Source organism: Lytechinus pictus, chromosome 17 (assembly GCF_037042905.1).
Source record: "Lytechinus pictus isolate F3 Inbred chromosome 17, Lp3.0, whole genome shotgun sequence".
Lineage (NCBI taxonomy): Eukaryota > Metazoa > Echinodermata > Echinoidea > Temnopleuroida > Toxopneustidae > Lytechinus > Lytechinus pictus.
In genome coordinates this window covers 19807463-19828662 of record NC_087261.1, presented here as the reverse complement: position 1 = coordinate 19828662, position 21200 = coordinate 19807463, and the positions used below count along the sequence as shown (strand labels likewise).

Here is a 21200-nt window from a genome sequence, read left to right as displayed (position 1 = left end):
TATCTTCTATCTTACTTGAAAATTCTTTTAATATTTGTGGCATTAGGACATTTACTTTACATTCGATGGATAAACGAATTGAAATAAAAAAAAATTAAGTTGCGTAAAAAACTTCAAACTATTGATAATTTTCACAAACTTTTATTTTGAGAAAATCGCGGTTTTATGTTTCACTGTGCTATATGTGTGTGTGTAATATTCAAATTTGAAATGCATATTTATGAGATTTATAATTTGAAACTCTGAATAAAAGTAATTCCATATCAAAGATAATCACAAATATGATGATAATCCGTCAAAATATCAAACTGCGTGATTTTCGACATTCTTTCAGATTTTACGCTAAAAATGACACTTTCGCGCAAAATTGCGCTTGGCATCCGGCCGTACGCTATTCCTGGGTATTTTTGCAAGACTTTTAGATTGGATGCCGAGCATTAACAAATTTTGCCGTCGAATCCTTATCTAGAGCACTTTTTGACATTTGGCCGGTCTACTATATGCAGGATTTTGCATTACGCATGTCTGTGAAGGCGAATATAGTTAAAAACATTGTAGAAATTATATTCTGAATGGTCAAATTTGGCACCCATTTTGTTAATGCAAATGAGGTGATCAAAACATGAGAAATCAGCTTGGGGACTGGTCTACTCAGATGTAGCATATTTGAATTGTGTGAAATAGTCCGGTTCCCAACTTTTACCCCAAATTGCTTTGAAAAGTTTATATAGGCCTCTTTTTCCAGAATGGCTCTATTCTATTACAAAACGTCAATAGATTTAGATAGACTGGATGGTTCCATTATGAAAACATTCATTAATATTTCTTCACTCCCCATTTGCCATTTTTGTATATTTAAAAAACCAATTTTACATAATGCGTTTCCAAATAATATTTCAATCATTTCATGTATCAATGCAAGACCGTAAATATACTTTTCCTTGTTAGACACATTCCTTCAAATCTAAACAAAAGATAAGTATATTAGTTTTCTGGGGACCAAAAATGATATCGTTGTCCTAAGAAAAGTTTTGTAATATTCAAAGTAATTTGATGTTTCTTACCTGAATTATTGCCAAGAATGTCATGCCATGTCGCTAAGAATACATAACACACAAACCAAACTCGTAGCCCCGCCATAGCGGAATGTCAGGCGCCACGAGTGTTGTATCCAAACCCTGTCATGCCTGTATATAGGCTATACTGGTATTTACACAATTGTTATTTAAACATGCTAACAAAAATGATGCTGTAATCGCAGCATTCAACCTCCGAGCGACCATATGGATTTCACACCTGCATACAGACGGCCTTCAACTGATGTAAACAATGATGAGTTGAAAATATATTTGCCCTGGATTTGGGTATATCAAGTAGAATACACCCTGCACAAATCTGACAAGATATCTTTGATAGATACATATTTTGACAGATATAAACGAAACAATACGAAACGGAAAAAAATTGTCAGCGAAACGTTGTTTTTTTGGGGAAAAACGCACTTGGCATCATGGTCACCAGGTCCAGAGTATGTTCGTGATAATATATAGGCCTAATTACACTGCCACAACTGGGCGTTGTGGCGAGCGCCTGTAATCCAAGCTGTGTGGGGAAGTTACAAATTGATGCAGAGGTTCGAGGTTCGAGCCCCGGTCACGTCTTTCGGATGGTGACGTTAAAGGTCGGTCCCAGACGTAAATAATCATATCTGATTGATACACGTCTGACAAAACTCAAATACACACACACGTAGGATATATTGTGTATTACGCAAGTTTGTATCAGTGCGACTTCTCTGTTGTGAACTGAACTTGAAACCCATCCTATTGTATAAAGTCACCGTGAATACACTTCCTCACGTTTTCATTTTAGGAAAATATCCTCAGTTCAGGATAAATACAGCAATAAAAACAGGTGAAACTAATAGGAACAGGGTAAGGTGAACTGAACCATTCAGCCATCTGGGCCCCGTCTTACAAAGAGTTACGATTGATCTGATCACCCTCATCTACATGGAAATCCATCAATGTCACATTTTTTTCCCTACAGGAATTTGGCACAATGTACTTTGTAAACAAAGAGAAGTACACTGAATTTTCAAGAAAACAATGAATGTGTGAATATACATCAGATCTACGAAATATTTTGAACAAAATTATATGCATTTTAAATTTTCGATGTTCGATTTTCCATAGTTGTGGTTGATCTGATCAATCACAACTCTTGTAAGACGGGACCCAGAACTCACAATGGAATGAAATAATTTATCACAACCGTACCAATTTTACAAAATGGACAAGAACCAATAACAAGCCCATCTACCCAACCATGCCCCCTACATAGGCTACCAAGCCTAAACCAACCAGGGGCCCGTTTCATAAAGAACTTGCAACTGTTGTAACTTTGCCATTATGGCAACTACCATGGAAACCTTGATTATTATTGGCTGCTGAGACCTGCTACCATGGTAGTTGCCATAATTGTAAAGTTACAACAGTTGCAAGTCCTTTATGAAACGAGCCCCTGGTATACTAGCATGCTGTTTCAATGAACGAACCCAACATGCGAGTGAGCACAACACAATCTGTGTATCCATCACCAAACTTTGCGTGTTTCTATTTCACTGTCACGTTGAAAATTTGCTTTGCGCCGCCTTTTACATCTACGGTCGATGATAACACGCAAGCCATACGCACACGCGCATTATAACGCACATACATTCCCACACACACAATCTAAAACCTAAACACACTTTTACACCCCAAAATACACACACACACCCTCTCTCTCTCACACACACCCTCACACGCACACCCTCACACACACACTCACCGGTAACAAACATTACGATGAAATCATTTGTAAACAGCTGATATTGATTCGAAAGAAGCAAAGGTGCTAGAGTTGGATGAGATAATATAATAGAGTAAATATTCGGTGCAAAATAAAATAAGTGGGAAGGGGTGGAATGGGGAGTGAGAAACAGATCTCATATCGAACATCACCGATTAAACAATCAGGGATGATTTTTAAAATTAGGTTGTTATAGATAACCGCCATTTTCAAAAACAAAACTACTGGACTGCTTTCTTATACAGTGGGGAACTAGGAGTATAAACCTACAGTTAGATTTGGTGACGTCACAGACAAACAGCACCATCATGTCGTGTGGCATTAATTTCCCAAAATACCACTAAAACTGAAAGTGATTATATGTGTGTGGTAGATATTTCTTAACACACATCATATCCCCTTCTACACGAAAATATTTCTGTATTCCGCATATCCCATTGATAAAAGGTAATTAAAGAATTTACATTTTATGATAGATGAGAAAAATGCTCGCATGGCCTCACGTCACAAATAAAAAAAGAGGATAATTCACGACTCTCCAAACCTTGGGCTTGGCCCATTTCTTTATTTTTTGTCTGCGTTTATCATAGCCAACTTATTGTCAGGTTGAACTTCCTCTCTTAAATTCAAATTGCTTCATCGGGGTCAGGTTCATAGTTTTCAATTCATAACACTCACATCCATCATGTCGATCATCATCAATTATTACAAGGAGGTTCCGGGGGCCCATACCACAAAGCTTAGCTAGCAATAATCGTAGAAGAATATCTTTACAAATGATCGCATTGGCCACATTGTACAATCAATCGTAAAAAATCAAGCGTACGATCAATCGCTAACCTTTGTGTTACGGGACCCAGGTTATCATGTTATGGCACCCCTACCATTCCCAAACTTTCAATTTGAAAACAAAATAGAACACTGAATCTACTATTGAATGTGGTTCTCTTGCACATGTTTAATATCTATGCAATTTTTGTATATTGAATTTGGGGGATTATTTTTGTAAATTAGATTATCTTTAAGACATGTATGGTATCAGTTGAAGATTGTTTAACGCAGAAATAAAAGCAAAAACAAACAAACAAGCGAAATATTGACTTGCATTCTTGCCAGTTCTATGCCAGGGATCTTTACTTCTTTGTCGTTTTATCAAATGTCGATATCAGGAAAGATTGTTAAAAAAACATACTTGTTGTTCTTCTTCCGCTACCTCCACCACTATCAGTACTACAACTTCTGCTGCTGCTGCTACTACTTCTACTGCAGCCGCTTCAGCTACTACTAGTCTACTACTAACAATACTAGTACAAGAACAGCAACTACTACTACTACTGCTGCTGCTGCTACTACTACTTCTACTACTAACAATACTAGTACAAGAACAGCAACTACTACTACTACTACTACTACTGCTGCTGCTGCTACTTCTACTCCTACTACTTCTACTACTACTACTACTACTACTACTACTACTACTACTACTACTACTTCTACTACTACTGCTACTACTACTACTACTACTACTACTACTACTACAACTACTTCTACTACTACTACTATTACTGCTACTGTTACTACTACTACTACTTCTTCTCCTACTACTCTACAACGATTACTACCCCTAACAACCTACCACTGGCTCGACACCACCAACAGTAGTACAATTAATAATATCACGATTCCTAGTACTAACTCTGCTACTTTGTCTCATTATCTCGTATCAGAAGAAGATAAAAAGCAGAAGAAGAATAAAGGAAGAAGAGACATTCAGGTTCGGACTCTTCGGCTAAAAGGTACTTGAGCATGGTGTTTGTAGTGAACTCCATTTAGATAACATAACCTAAAATTTCACATCGAATTGTGACTTTGTTTTCCCATGAATGTGGATGAATCCGGATCTTTCTCGCCTTTACGGGGTTGGCAAGACGGATTAAAACAGGGGTGTTGTTATCGTAGTTCGCTGAATAGACCTGAGAAAGTAAATCAGAAAAAAGTACGACTTAGATCCGACGTAGGGCCTTTTCACACGTGAATCTTGAATCACCATTGTAATGATGATGACTATTGTAATCGTGACTATGATTCGCGTTTTTGATTGGAATCATGTTCTAGTTTAGTTTCACATGTGCTAAATATTCGTCATTAGCCTTATTTGTCACTGGAATCATCATTCAAGCTACGATTTCTTTACCGTGTGAAAGGGAGGGTAGTCTCTTTCATGACAATGGTGACAATGTCCGGGTGTATGCAAATGTCGGTTGTGTTGTGTGCGTGAGTGTATTAACAGGGAAGGAGCGCTTGAATAGCTTCATGCCTATGGATAAAATCTCGTTTTTATTACTAAAGCTCACCGTGATACCACAATTTATCATATGAATAGACAGACAGAACCACCCACCCAAGTCCATCTCCTTACCAATTTTTGTTTAACAAACTATTTTTTCTTATACATGAATTTCCAGGAACTTTATCTAAAAGTGCCAAAAATGAATGCAAAAATGAGCAAAATTCTATTTGAACATGAACAAAATCATTTAGTTTTTCTTGAGCTACATACAATGACTTGAGCTGTTCTTGTATTCATACACTTAATTTAGGAATTTAAATCAATATTAAGGTATAATATCGATTCGTACGTCCCCAATCATTTCCATACTAGTGTAACATCTGAATATTTGAAAACGAGATCATTGCGTTTCAAGTTATGGTTTGTTTCCTCGCAAAAAATTGCTTGTTACATCTGATGAAGATTTTTTATTACTTAAAATACCGTGGATCGTTTAGCCATAGATTGAAATATCAATCTTAATCACTTTAATTTTGATATTAAAAGAATAATGTTCAAATGTGAAATCTACCTCTCGTGATTATGGTATAAAGCCATGATAAATAGCAATCGATTCTTCATGTTCTTCCAAAGGCCCTATTGATTTTTTCATTGTTTCATTGTTTCATATAATCCCATTTTCGAATTTTTACATTTTAAAGCCAAAATCACTATTTTGGTTATGCACAGAGGACATTCCCATGAATCAATAGTTGGTTTTTGAGTGGCTATGTTTGGTTTTATCAGACTATGAGTATGAGGCTATGGACAAAAATGCATAAAAAATAATATTCAACCTTTCTCCAGCCGCATTCGTCTCCGTCTACATCAGTCCATCCATGATCACTTTCAAATGATAATAAAATCGATGTCGTCCATTGTTCGAGTATGCGGTGGCCTTGGGTTATTACACCGACCACCCGATGAATATTTCCAAGATCAACCTTAATCATGATGATGAAACATTTGTGTCAAACATTTATATACAAATATATGATGATGTATGATTAAGTACGATTATGAGATTCAGAGACCGCGTTTCTTCAACCGACCATTTCGTAAATAAAAGTATTGGATCATTCATTTATTTATTTATTTTATATTTTTTCAGGTTGGCACAGATTGATGGTTAATAATAATAATATAATAATTTATATTGCGCACATATCCACCTTGTTAGGTGCTCAAGGCGCTCCTATCACAGCTTTTTAAGGAATTATTTCCTACCGGTACCCATTTACCTCACCTGGGTTGAGTGCAGCACACTGTGGATCAGTTTCTTGCTGAAGGAAATTACGCCATGGCTGGGATTCGAACCCACGACCCTCTGTTTCAAAGTCCGAAGACTAATCCACTGGGCCACAACGCTCCACTTGTTACAAATTAACTCAAAAACAAATAGTAGTATAAATAAACAAGATACAATATAGAAATAAACACGATATATATATATAGACACAAATTGTTCCTGTTTGCAAACAAGAAAAATTATTGGTATCCATGTAAATTATGCTCATTTGATAATAAACTTTGATGATGTAAATGAAGTTTGTGAATTCGAATTTGGATTTAGGAAGTAAAAAACCCTAGGATTTATTTACAGTGAATTTGAACGCGGGGTGTTGCGTGTATCATTCTCCATATGCAGCACCCCTGGATTTCTGTTAGGTGTAACAGAATGGAGAAATGTAACCAAACTGGCTGACATTTTGAATATAAAACCCCCTTTTTTGGTCAAATTTCTCGGGACAAAAATAACCTTCATTTTGTAGTGAAACCTTTTTTATTTTCTTCCTGTCAAATTTCTCGTTGGGAGCAAAATAATTATCATTTGGTAGTGAAACCTTTTCACCTTTTGTTTTTCCTTGTCAAATTTCTCGGGACCAAAAATTACAATCATTTTGTAGTGTAAACTTTGTATTTTGCTTGCCAAGTTAAATCGTTCGCAGGGCCGTGCAGGTTTCTTTTAAGAGTATATATTTAACCAGTTTACCTATAGACATATATATCTTTAAGAATGTCGACAATCGTACGCAATAATCTTGCTTTAGGACCATCGGTCGGTGGACCTTCCCCGTTTGCTACATGTATTTTACAAGCAAGCCTACGTCCTTACCTGTAGAAAAGGCTGCGGGTCTGCCTCAAGAGGTACCCAGCCATCACAGGTACTACTGTTTAGTCTAGCCTGATGTGCCTCATTCACGGGCTCACTGGATGATGCTGTAAGAGACTCATCGCCAATGTCCCCATTCTCCACTCCCAGTGGAATACCACTTTCCATACATGTTCCATCTCGATCGTGAATTTCAACTGAAAATTGAAAACATGAACCTTTTTCGTTACGTTAATTAATTCTTGATTCTACAATGATAACATTTTCTCAGAAGCCGCTAATTGATAGGACACAATGGGGGCTGGGTCCAGGAGGGGCGCAAAGAAGCACTCTTTGAGAATCGCCTACTGGACATGCACAATTATCCAGAGATAAAAATCTATGTACATGTAAATCGTCATTTTTTGAAATATGCTCCTTGTGCCTCCTGTTCTTTTTTCTTTCGAAATCCTGAAGCATCACAATTCATTTGACAGTTTTGAGGGCCTTTGTATTTTCTAAAGAGGTTTCATGGTGTCGCACTGACCCAGTTGGGTTTATTAGGTCACTGTAAAGTCTTCATCTAAGTCCTCGTTTGATTTGTGCTAAACTCGATATATTCCTCAAATCTTTTACTTGTTTAATTGAAATCTTTACGACTTGGCAAGATTTCGTAGCGTATTGTAGTATCCACTTCGCAGACGCTTTCTGCAACGTTGAGAATCTGTTGAAAGTTCCCGTCAAATCACAATGGACAGATTAGAGGTCATTGTCGAAAGTTGGTAGACCGGGAGAGCACATCGTCTTAAGACTCGGACAGGACAAAACAAAATGTAATTATGTCATTTGTCCTGAATCCAGGAAGACACTGCTGTTTTGATTCACCGATTTTTGTCAAAAGGGCTGCTTTGTTATGGATGGCTTTTGACAAAAGATTATCAGAGTTATAAAAGCGTCGGCGAATTGATTGTTAAAATGCCCCATTGGTGAAGCAGACTGTACATATTACTTGCCAAAGATGGGATCATCAATGATTCACTTTGTAATTTATACATTAAACAATGTTACACCATGCGTGCGAGGAAAAAATAAAAATGTCACGGGAGGTAAGTGTGACTAATTAGGTGAAGGAAATGCCTCATACTCTAATTGGATGAGCTTACCAACATGTTCTGGAAGTGGACCGTAACCAATGAGCTCAAATTGCATGGCGACCGCAAGGTGACTCGAGTTGGGGTTTAATCGAATGTACTTGGCGAGGATGTAAGGAACCAACGAGGTCGTCACTGTTGTAGTGGCGTCAAAGTTGCCAGGAAACGTCTTTTACAAACGATGCACAAACAGATGATAGAGGGGGAAAATTACAATGGACATTTGGACATGAGCACGCTCGCACAGTGACACCCAAACACACACCCCCGCACGACTCACCCATTTACCCTTACATAAACGCACACACGCCGCGCTGGCGCCCTTGTGTACGATCACACATCCACATACAATTAACCAAACCAACTTCATTATTACATCAGAAAACGTATTTTCCATACTTAGAGAAGCAAAATAATATCCTCTGTTTGTTTCTTGATGGACCTCTCGATCCGTAGCCATGGTAACACCCTTGATATTTTATTTATAACCACATTTGGGAAAAGGGACTTACTACTTCATTTCCGTTATCAACATCAGCAAGGAGCATCAAATCAGTTTCCTCGGAGCCATACGAGATCTTAAAAGAAGTCACCCATCCGTTTACACCACCCTTTGTGACGACAGCAGTGATCATGTGATAGGCTCCTAGATTCACCTGAATGTAAGGATTGGTTTGATCACCCGATTCGGCGCTCCATGACGTCACTGAGTTAAGACGTGCCTCGTGGCCACACGGTGGCGTACTCTGACAGGATGACGTAATGATGTCGGCGTCAGAAATATCGCCGGACTCCATTCCAAGAGGTCGGCCAGATGGAGAGCTGCAGTTTGAGGCTGTGAGCATAAGCATTGAATGTCCAACTTTTACATCGAAAAGTAATTTTATTTGCCAAGGGTATTTCACATGGGGCTGAGTGTAACTTATTATGCCCTTGAATTCGCAGGTGCGAGCGATATTCAATAGAGGCGTATCCCACCTTAGGTCAGATCATGCAGGACACGCGCTATTGGGCGTGTTACAATGAGGTGACATTTTTATGATACAGCCCAAGCATAGTGTAATGTCATATTCCAAGAGAATAGATGAATGATAATTGCGAAAAATTAAACCCCTAAATATGCGATAGGTTAGGCAAAATGCAAAGTTGATTTGCAAGACTAGGAAAATGTAATCCGTAAAGGCCAGATTGTGTCGTAGGGTACACTATAAACAGTTGACACATGATCACAACATAAGACCTTTCGTTTGAAGAATGGACTGTATTGACATGATGGAATACCAAACGTCATTGCGTTATGATACTCATTTCCACCCTGTTACCAGCTAGAAACGAGTCTTATTTTTCTTTATTTTTCGTCACATGATAAATTACAAGGGGTGGTCCCCATATCTGCCTCGATCATCAAAGTACATATAGTACAGGCCAAGTGGCCGTCCTATCTGGCTAAAACACGGAACCTCTATTGTGCAGTTTTAAATACTAATATGGGCCTTGAAATGGTGTTTAACCCAGCTGGAAACTACACTGGTACCAAGAAGCCGTATGACTTTTTTTTTCTTTTTTATAATATGGGGCAATATTTATTGAGTAATTGATTTGCACAAATTTGATTTATTATTTTTTGCACAATCTTACTCACTTGTGCAGCATTCGACAGCGATGTGGTACTCAATACTCGTGTCTCGATTTCTGATCGTAGAGTACCAGCATTCCGTGAAGTTGGTGAGGCTCTCCGGGCAATGAGCTTCTCCTACCTCCCCGAACTCACCTGTAGGATAGACATCACCACTTAGTGTTGCAATGGCACCACTGAAACCCACGTTTCGGCACACCAAGTGGGACATGGACATAGTCCAGGAATAGCTGATTGAAACAAAGTCATGTGTGGAATGACCCCTCGGAAGAACCCCGACTCGTCCCTCACCGCTATGGTTTCCACCATACAGGCCAACGCTCACCAGGTAACGGTCTGTAACAAATACATGTACGAAAACGGAACTGACGCCAGTTGCAGAAGATTTGTGATCAAATGCAACTACAAATATCAGTTTCAACTTAAAAGTCAACCAATGAAACACGCGTATTGGGAAGACTTGCGTTTGATTTCGTGCATTACGTTTCAACCCAAATTTTCTGCAAAGGGCCTCTGATGTATCTAAATGGGAACCCAACCTGGACAATATCAATAAGTGTGAAAGTAGAAATTGAATAAAAGTCAATATCATAAGTTTGGACGAAGTCAGACAATAAATGATGAATAGCAATGCTATGGATATTTGGAAAGTTAGACTGATTAAGAAGAATTATGGTAACTTGACGAGTGACTCGGCGTAAATACGACTAGTCTGAAATACAGCTTATACGGTTACAGGGATAGCAATCATTTAATAAAGAACACTTTTAAATGTTATAATCAGGGGGTGTTTCCAAGGGATTTAAGTGTGACTGAAATAAAAGTAGCACTGAAATTCCCAAATGGGTATACGACAGAGGACACACGAATGTATTTATGATAATAATAATATACAGTTCTTGTATAGCGCATATCACAATTATGAATAATGTCTCTATGCGCTTCCAAAGGACTTGGATATTATTACCCCAGCTGTAGCTTGGCAGCCGTAATTACTACGATTACAGCGCACAAAGTCCGGAGACTAATCCACTGGGCCACAACGCTTTAGATCATGCCCATGGGACGCAAACTGATTAATGGCCCATCTTACTGTGTCAGTGCTAAATTGTGGGAAGCCAAATAATAACATTTATTGCTTGATTCTTATATCTACTGTATTCTTTCCTCTTATTTAATTTATGAGTACAAATATTAAAGTTAAATCCCGGACAGTTATTCATGTATTGTGCATCATAATGTACTAATGAATTGTTCACCTCTATTGTAATTGTCACAATATGCTATCCAATGTTAAATCAGAATTTTCGATAAAGAGTTCAAAATACGGGTAAATAAGATTGTGCGTTGGCTCTTAAGCATGATATTTCGTCACACCTAACACTTTGTAATACGCCCGAAGGCAATGAGGATACCAACCATAAAGTATTGGGCAAGAAAGGGAAATAAAAATGAAACGAACCTCTTTGACATCTAACTCCTGAATATCCTTTCGGACAGCTACATGAAGACGTTCCTGTTTCGGGTGTACAAGTCCCACCGTTTTCGCACGGGTCTGGATCGCAAACGGGATCAACTTCAGGTGGGCAAGAATATGAAAATGCAACGTAAAACAACCTCATTTCCACAAAGGTTCATGTTAATTATCCACTGTAAGCCTAAATTCTCGCGACTGACTCGAAAAAGTTATCGTTTTTTTATATGTTATAGGTATTCCCATTCTGTAAATAATGGACAAGTTTTACGTCTCAAATACCTTTATTTTCCTTAGAATGACTAATTTATTAAAGGACAAGTCCACCCCAACAAAAACTTGATTTGAATAAAAAGAGAAAAATTCAACAAGCATAACACTGAAAATTTCATCAAAATCGGATGTAAAATAAGAAAGTTATGACACTTTAAAGTTTCGCTTCATTTCACAAAACAGTTATATGCACATCTCGGTCGGTATGCAAATGAGGGAACTGATGACATCACTCACTCACTATTTCTTTTGTATTTCATTATATGAAATATGAAATATTTTGATTTTCTCGTCATTGTCATGTGAAATGAAGTTTTATTCCTCCCTGAACACGTGGAATTCCATTATTTTAACATTTTGTGCTTCAGGCAAGGAGGTCCTAATCATCAAATTCGTAAAAATTGAAATATTGTATAATTAAAACAATAAAAAACAATAGAAATAGTGAGTGAGTGACATCATCGACTCTCTCATTTGGATGTAACTGGCTCGTTCATATAGCTGTTTTATTAAAAATAAGCGAAACTTTGAAATGTCATAACTTTCTTATTTTACATCCGATTTTGATGAAATTTTCAGCATTGTGCTTGTCTGATTTTTCTCTTTTGATACAAATCAACATTTTTCTGAGGTGGACTTGACCTTTAATAGCTAATTATTACATAGACGTCAATGTAAATATGAATTTTGAAATGTGTTTTTCTCAAATTGGACCTGCTGCACATAAAATGATTTCAAAATTTAATGCAACATCGAATCACCCTAGTATTTTGAAATTTTAATCTCGTAACATCGATAATTGATTCTGTAACAAAAATTGAATAATTATCTGTTATTGTATGCATATAAATTACACTAATTAATTAACAATATCTAATTTCACATTTTTGCCCCAAAAATGCCTGACACTGTTTATATGCTTGGCAAAATGACTACATCATGGGTAGAAATGTTTGTTGCAATGATACACAACTTTTGTACTAAAAATTAAGTTTACAAATTAGATAATTGACCAAATTTCTCTAGTTTACTAATTGATTAGGTTGCAGATCAGAACTGACATACACATGTATTTCATTTCTGCATATTTTCAAAATTGTGAAATTTTTATAACATTTAGTTGTTCCCTGCTTTTAAACTGCCTAGAAATATGAGGCTGACAGTCATATTACATATTGCATTAAGTTGTTAATTAAGTTTGATTAACATTCTATCATTCACCGCATCCACCTGCTCCGCCACCCCTGTCCCCTGTTACTTCAAACTTAATGTGCTTTAATTTTTGTTCCTGATATTTTATTGATTTTGTTTATAGTAATATATTTAGCCTATAGTTCTAGCTTCAAAATGATATCTTACTCATAAATTTGGTCAAGAATGCTGCAATTTATCCATGGCAACATGTGGACAATTGTTCATCCGCCACCCTTTTTGCATACCCAACTTATGGAATGCGACCAAATGTAAAATTGACAAATCATGCATATACCAGTTGAAAGCTTATAAACTACTCAACACAGAAATTCAAAATTTATGCATTTTCACCGCATACCAGCATATAAACTACTTAACACAGAAATGCAAGCTTTATACATTTTCAGCGCTTACCGGTCGCTCATTTGACGCAGAGCTCTTTACAAATCCTTCTGAATTTAAACTTTTTCTGACATAGCAATTTAGGCCCAATAAGAGCCAAACAAAGAAATCACAACAAATCTAGTGAAGAGTTGTAAGTTTCCATCCATTTGAGCACAGATTCTTTATTTCTTATACTCTTTATTACTTATCACTTGACCCCCCTCCGTCTTTTTGGACGTTTTCCATTTTCATTTTATCTTACTATTTTTATTATTATTCTTTTTCTACTCCATCATTTTCTGGTAACTTGATGCATTTTGATATATTTTGTGTACAAACAAATCGAATCACAACGCTTCTATTACATGACGTCACGGTCTCGAGGGCAGTACATTTTCGAATCCCGATAACTGGAGCTATTCTTAAGAAAAATACTCAGCTGGAAAGTGGTAAAAATGCATAAAGCTTGCACTTCTGTATTTAATTGTTTATAAGCTTTCGATTTGGTATATGATTTCTCAATTTCACGTTTGGGTCGTTTAAATGTTGACAATTCATAGCCAAGGAAAGTTTTTATTTATACGCCTATTAAACATAGACCTTGTAAGTTCCATGTTTTAAACCAGTAAGTGTTTATAACGGTCTTCTTTGTTTTATCAGTTGATTTACCTTTTATTTATTTATTTATTTATTTCTCATATACTATGTAGTTTTGTCATTGTTTTATATTTCTTTCTTTTTATATTTTCGTTTGTATTTATTAGCTTTTGAATTATTTCCTTTTATATGGGGACACATGTTGCATCAAGTCAAAACTATTGCTGAGAAATGTATTAAAAAAAAAAGATTTTAACAAGTATGGCATTGAGGAAACGCTTCCCTTTTGAACTAGGAAATAATCATCACGATGCACATACTCCATTGTATAAAAAAAAAATCATTTTCAAATAGCAAAAATTTATCACAAATTGGCGAAAGAATGATTAGCAGTCCGTACGTGTTGTAGCACTGATTGTCGAGTCGCTTGACACTTCTTGCGTTGTCGTTATGGTCCAGGCAGAGGTTGAAGACATGGTTTCAATAGATGTTGTCGACTCTATACAGAAAATTAAGAGACCAGAATACTGATAATGTTGACACCAAATTCACTTGTCTTGAGGTTTGCTTTAATGTAGGTCTATGTACACTGTTAACCTGATATCTTGATTTCCAAACCAAAGTGTAAAATAAATTCTAGGAACCTTTCGTTAGTGTCTCTTGTTTTGATTGGTTTAAATAAACTTGAACTTGAACTTGAAAGCTTTAAAAATTGTCGGTCAACTATAATCGTATTACATTTGAAGTTAAATATATATCTTTGGAAATATCTTATCATAAGCATTAATTTGAGAATATATAATCAGAAAAAAAAACTTTCGATGTTTTGAAACTATTAACTTATCATTCTTTTTTATTAATTTGACTGCACTTATACCTATCTTTTATGCTTACCTGCCAATTTGCAAACAAAATGCAGCGTTTCGTCACGCAGTAAGAGAGGAAATCTCTCTATCAATGTCTTTTTGGTGATCAATGTCTGTCCATTTCGTAAGATAATGGGGCGACATGGATTTTCACACAGTTCGAAAGCACCACCAGTCTCATTGTATTTCCGTACTTCACCTATTAATAACGATAAAATTGGTGAAATAAGGAGTTATTCACTTTAAGATATGCAGTTCGCATAGGTTATGCCATTTGCTATCCTTCATAAATTCCAATTAATGTTTGTGTGTAACGTAGAACTACATTTTATTATTCATTGACGTATAGGTCTTATGATAATGGAACAACCTTCAAGGACATTTACAATACGTTTGTCTTTCCAAATAAACGGAGCAAACAAAAGTATAACAATATCTTTGATGGTGGATATTAATATTAATGTTCCTTGCAGCAGCAATAGGCCTAACATGCCTTATAATTTTGATAAAAGTACAAATATTGTCGGCCGTATTATGTTCCTTTGTACTATACAAACAACAGCAAAACACTTTTGCTGACTTCAGTTTCTTGAATGAATAAAGAAATGTTTGATTATCAGTGACTTATTTAGGGTTGATAGAATTCATCCATTCAAGCGATACTTCTAAATGAAATTGAGGGATTATTTTTATAAAAACATGATTGTATATCTATTAAAGAATGTACTTGATCAATTTAGAGAAAACTAATAAAAACATAGAGTGAAAAAATTTCAGCTTACCGGATACATAAGAAAAGCGAACATGGAAGAAAATGAGCAGACTTTTCAAAGCAGCAAACGATACCTATTTTTAAGGATTGAGATAAAAACCATCAAAACAATTATCCTCATATCCTCTCAAACAAGGTTTGATGTGAATACACAAACATCAAACGAAGATTTGTGATTGAATAAAATGTTGTTAATTCTATTCATTTTCAAGCAGTGTCATGCAATTTTGATTGACCAGTGCCATTTAGCGGAAATGTCTGGTGACTTATTACAGATGAAGTTCTTTAGCGTGTGCATGACCTTCAAACCATCGAATGGGCATTTTCATATAATAAGAAGGCAGTGGATGCCATATTAGAAGCTATAATCTGTTTTGTCAATCGACAAATCAATTGGTTAACAGACCTATATCTCATATTGTAATTCAGCGCACTTTACCAAATTGAAAGGTTATAATGATGATGATCAACAGCATTTATATTGCGCCATATTTCTGTTATAAACATTAAAAGGCGCAGCTAGGCGCATCCAATTAAGCTAATTATTACACATCTGCTGAAATAAGTGAGCTTTGAGAGACGATTTAAAGAGAGAAAGTTCAATGTCAATTTCACGGAGTGGAGAAGGGAGGGAGTTCCAGAGGCGTGGAGCAATAGATGAAAAGGCACGGTGTGATTGGTACATGAAGAGTGACACCAGTACCAGAAGAGCGCAATCCTGGACGGAGACGGCGTCGTTCTATCAGTGAAGTCACAGGATCTCCGTGAGAACAGGGATGATATGGTCATATTTCTTCGTACCAGTTAGCAGACGAGCAGCAGCATTCTGTACGCTCTGGAGTCTGTTCAGCATAGTGGAAGGAAGACCAGCCAGCAGACTGTTACATAAGTCAATCCTATAGGTGATTAAGGAATGAATTGGGCTTTCTACTGCATAACAAGTGAGTAACGATCTTATATAGCCGATACATTTCGTAGCTGGTAGTAGGTAGCTTGGCATACCTTCGAAATATGCTTGTCCATCTTCATACACTGGTCGAAGAAAACACGCAAATTACGAGCATTATCTGAAGGAGGGACAGACACACTGCCAACTTGAAGATTTTGTTGGACAATCTTGTTTCGCATATGTGGTGAAGAAAATACTAAATATGCAGTCTTGTCATCATTCAGCTTCACAAAATTCATTAGCATTCATTCCCGGATTCTTCCAGGCAGGTAGTACGAGAAATAGCATCAGCATCAACATCCCTCACTCTTGGGTTAAAGGTCACATATAATTGCATAGCATATAGAAATGAACTTGCAATCCATGATGGCGAGCTATTTCCCCAAGAGGTGCAGTGTACATAGTGAAGAGTAGTGGGCTGAGAACGGAACCTTGCGGAACACTGTACTTCAAGAAAGCCTCCTCTGATAAGTCCCATTGATATTCACCATTTGCCGTCTGCAGTGGAGATACGACCGGAACCATGCTAAAGCAGTGGCATCAACCTTAAAGTCTACATGCAATCTCTGGGGGACTTCATGGTCTATCGCGTCAAATGCTGCTGACAGATCTAAGAGGACGATTATGACTTGTGGTTATAAGGATGGAGTAAAATCATGACATTTAAAAGTTCAAGAGTTGGCCATTTACGATTTTGTTTTGTTGAATCTCCTTTTTACTCTTTGTAACATAGGTCTAACAGGGCCCTGGGAATGCTGGCAAAAATAAAAAAGAACTAATAAAAAATAGAAATAAATTAAATCAAATTAAGGGGGGGGGGGGGGGGGCTCGTTACAGATGACAGTGATTTTCGGTCCAGAAATGACTTCTGCTATTAACATACCTACCAGATTTCCAGGGGGTGTGTATGTACAAGGCACATGCACACACCCAGAAACACCCCACCCACACACTTTTTTTTTTTTTTTCAATATGTTTTTATTAAGGATTTCATTCAAATGAATTACATAAACTGCAGATAAATACAAAACAAAATACAAATCTTCATTTCATATCAACAAGGATATGCAAAAAAGTACATATATATTTACCAAGAACTGAAGCAAATAAGGACGGAATGAAACTCCTTAAAATTATACTTTTATATCTGAAAAAAAAAAACTCAACTGAGTCCCCAACCCTCTATGTATTTCAATAATAATTAATGTTAAATGGCTATATAAATGATTTGCAGGAAAACAGAAATCAACCTAAATGTATTATCATTGCATCCCATTTTAAATCAAGCTTCAACATAACTTTACATAATTATACACACATACACACACCCACCTTAACACCCATACACACATGCACATACCACGCATACGTAAACAAACATAATATATACAAATCTGCATAATGAACGTTTAACATTTTGGCGCAATAGGATACAGAAAGAAAAAAACCCTGCAAATCATATTGATACAAGAGAAGGGGAAATTGAAAAGAACTAGTAAAAAGAAAAGAAAAAAAAAAAAACATCATCATACACACCAGGATTCACACTCGCACCACACAAGACACATCCCACCTGTTCACATTCAAATCCCTTTTCACCTTCAGTTCATCCCATTTCTGCAAATGTAAACTTAACTTGCCTGACTTCGTTGCCAGGCGTCTTTCTTCTTCTATACAACCCGTTATATATTTGTGTATTTTAATAAATGACGGTACCCGGCCTTCAGCTCTGGAATTAAAAATTGCATATTTAATAAAAAGAATAACAGAATTGACACATTTAATTCTACAAGAATTTCCAGGTAACCCTAAGAATATTTCCCTCCAATTCAAAGTTCTTAATTCAGCTAAACAAAAATGATCAATACAAAATTGCCAAAGAGGTTTAACTTTTATGCAATCCATGAGTATATGAAAGTACGATTCAGTTTTTGTACAACCAAACGAACAATAATTATCTCCCACGAAACCAAATCTCATCAAATGCTCTTTTGTATATATTGCTCCATGTAAAAGCATAAACTGAAATTCCCTTTGTTTTCTTATAAGAGTTGTACTCCTGATATATTCAAATAATTTACAAATTTCTACATCAGTAAAATCAAAATCACTGTGACCATCCTTAAGTGTTAACTTGTATAGCTCTTGTAGCTTAGTTATAAACAAGTTATAAATTGTTTTTGATTTAATTACTTCAAAAGCTGTTTCCTGTTTTCCAATATTCATACTTATCCCAAAGTCTACCAAATCAATTTTTTTAAACTTTATTAAACTATTAAAATTTTTCCAGCTTGCTGGTATAACGTGCACAATATCTATTATTTGGAGAAGTTGATTTGCGGTAATACCGAGATTTTGAAAAAAAGTCACAGGTTTCAAGTGGCCATTATCAAAGATTTGATCAACGCTAAATATTCCTTTATTAAAAAGATCATTGTCAAAAATTGTTTTACCTTTTATACAAATATGTTGATTATTGAATATAATAGGGTTAACCTCCTCTTCAGAATAACGAAATCTCCTTAAGTCTTGCCAAGCCTTCATCATTTCTGAATAAAATGGGGGCATTTTTATATTTAATTTTGAAGTGTCAAAGTCACATAGAAACAGAAATCTCCCCCCAACTGATCGAAAACAAAAATCAAAATACAACTTCCATCCTGCATCTCGTTCTCCGTAAAGTAATCGCTTAAGCCACATTAAACGTTGAGACTTTACAAACAACTTAAAATTCATCATTTTTAAACCCCCTTGTGAGTAATCCTGGTACATTATAATTCTCTTTATCCGATCTTTTCCGGACCATAAAAATTCAAATGTGATCTTTTCAACATCAGCATACAACCACTGAGGAACCACTATTAGTGACGAAACAAAGTTTAGCCTTGACAATGCATATGTTTTTAACAAGTGAATTTTCCCCATAAGTGTGAGATCCCTTTGTTTCCACCATCCCAACAGTCTTTTTATTTTACTAAGTATTTCTTTGTAATTCATGTCTTCTTTTATTATAACATCAAGAGAAAAGTAAACACCTAAAATTTTAATATGCTGAACAAAATTCCCAAACAACTGTGCCTGAGGTCTGTCATTATCCCGACCCATCCACAAAATATTAGTTTTTCCTTTGTTTATTTTTAGACCACTAATTTTCTCGAATTCTTCAAAAAGGTATTGAAGACGATCTAAAGAGTGTGTATTTTTAACAAACAATGATATATCATCAGCATACAAAATTTGCTTTATTTCACGGTTCTGAAATTGAATTCCTTCAACCTGTCTGTCTTTCCTTATTGCCAGAGCAAGTATTTCAATACAGAGCAGAAACAAATATGGGGAGAGGGGATCCCCCTGTCTTATCCCTCGCTTTATATTAAAATAACCGGAAGAAAACCCCCCATTCATAACACTACTAGTAATATCCGAGTATAAAACACGGACCCACGAACAGAATGAGTGCCCAAATCCAAATAGTTTAAGGATCTTAAAAAGAAAATCATGTGAAACAGAATCAAAGGCCTTTTCAAAATCAACAGTGATTAAATATCCAATATTTTTGAAATTAGATTGATATAACATATCATCTATTAATCTTACACCATCCCCAATGTTTCTATCTTTTACATAGCCAACTTGATCATTGTGAATTATCTCATTTAGTATACCTTTTAATCTTTTAAACACACACCCTTCGCATATCCGCTCTACACACCCACACGCACACGCAGTGACTGTTAACTACCCACGTTTTCTCTCTACCCTTATAGAACCACGCACACACACAACTTCACATGCACACATAGACAACCCATCATTATCACAGTTATATAAATAACCTATAAAGAATAATGATAATGACACATCCATTCCATATATCTGAAGTGTTGAAGCTTTAATGTTAAAAACAAAACCGAAAACTACGAATTGATAATGATATAGTCTTAGGTTGAAAGATGTTGCTTTTGGAACGTGAAACAGGTGTTTATTCCAATTCTTACCTTATTCATCATTGTAACCGTTCCAAACTGGAAAGAAAAAGGAATTCCTTTGCATTGATGGCGAATCCTTTTCTAACACCACACTTTGTGAGAGGCTATCTGTTGTGATTAATGATATATCTCCAAATGGCTTCAAAAACGGGTTAAGCCGTCATTCTCATATCCGCTCGCTCCGGTCGCGATGACAACATCAGAACGACTTTAATTTAGCTTACGTGATTATTATGGAAAATGGAGGTTATTAACATTGATTAAAATTATGAAAATGATTAAAAGATTAGGTAATTATACATACAGGAGGTCACTTGCTTGAGACCGATATGTAGCGGACAGTGGCAGACCGTGACCGGAGGAGACAATTGATTTGAGGGGCACTGTATTGTTTGTGAACAATGCTGTGCCCCTCCAATGCTTTGTCTCCTCCGGGTCACGGTCCGCCACTGGTAGCGGATCATTTCGCCTGTCAATATACAGTTCCGGATGCATGCCGACCTAATGGGTAACAATCATCATGTTGATGCCTAGTTCATGATTAAAAAAAAGAAAAGGGTGTTCGGTATCTCACGCTCTCAGTGGCGTAGCTAGGGGGGCCTGTGGGGCACGTGCCCCCTGAGATTTGGTGTGCCCCCAGG

At 36.4% G+C, this 21200-nt stretch overlaps 1 protein-coding gene across 1 annotated transcript; it reads right to left on the bottom strand.

The window, feature by feature from the left end:
• Positions 1 to 3792: 3792 nt before the first annotated feature.
• LOC129280151 (lactadherin-like) lies at positions 3793 to 20674 on the bottom strand. The gene is made up of 11 exons (XM_064112355.1): positions 20569 to 20674; positions 15632 to 15695; positions 14878 to 15048; positions 14384 to 14482; positions 11524 to 11637; positions 10068 to 10397; positions 8938 to 9260; positions 8438 to 8594; positions 7299 to 7492; positions 5980 to 6126; positions 3793 to 4826 (listed from the first exon to the last, which is right to left on the bottom strand). The coding sequence occupies exons 1-11, from the start codon at positions 20578 to 20580 to the stop codon at positions 4683 to 4685; spliced, it is 1755 nt and encodes a 584-aa protein (XP_063968425.1). The 5' UTR covers positions 20581 to 20674; the 3' UTR covers positions 3793 to 4682.
• Between the last annotated feature and the right edge of the window lie 526 nt (positions 20675 to 21200).

Bases quoted from the DNA above. Each gene is read 5' to 3' on its own strand.
- LOC129280151 (XM_064112355.1), bottom strand. The intron at 15,049-15,631 runs GTAAGCTGAAAT...CGTTATTAATAG, and splicing joins TCGCTTTTCTTATGTATCCG to GTGAAGTACGGAAATACAAT. The intron at 11,638-14,383 runs GTACGGACTGCT...GCCCACCTGAAG, and splicing joins GACAATCAGTGCTACAACAC to TTGATCCCGTTTGCGATCCA.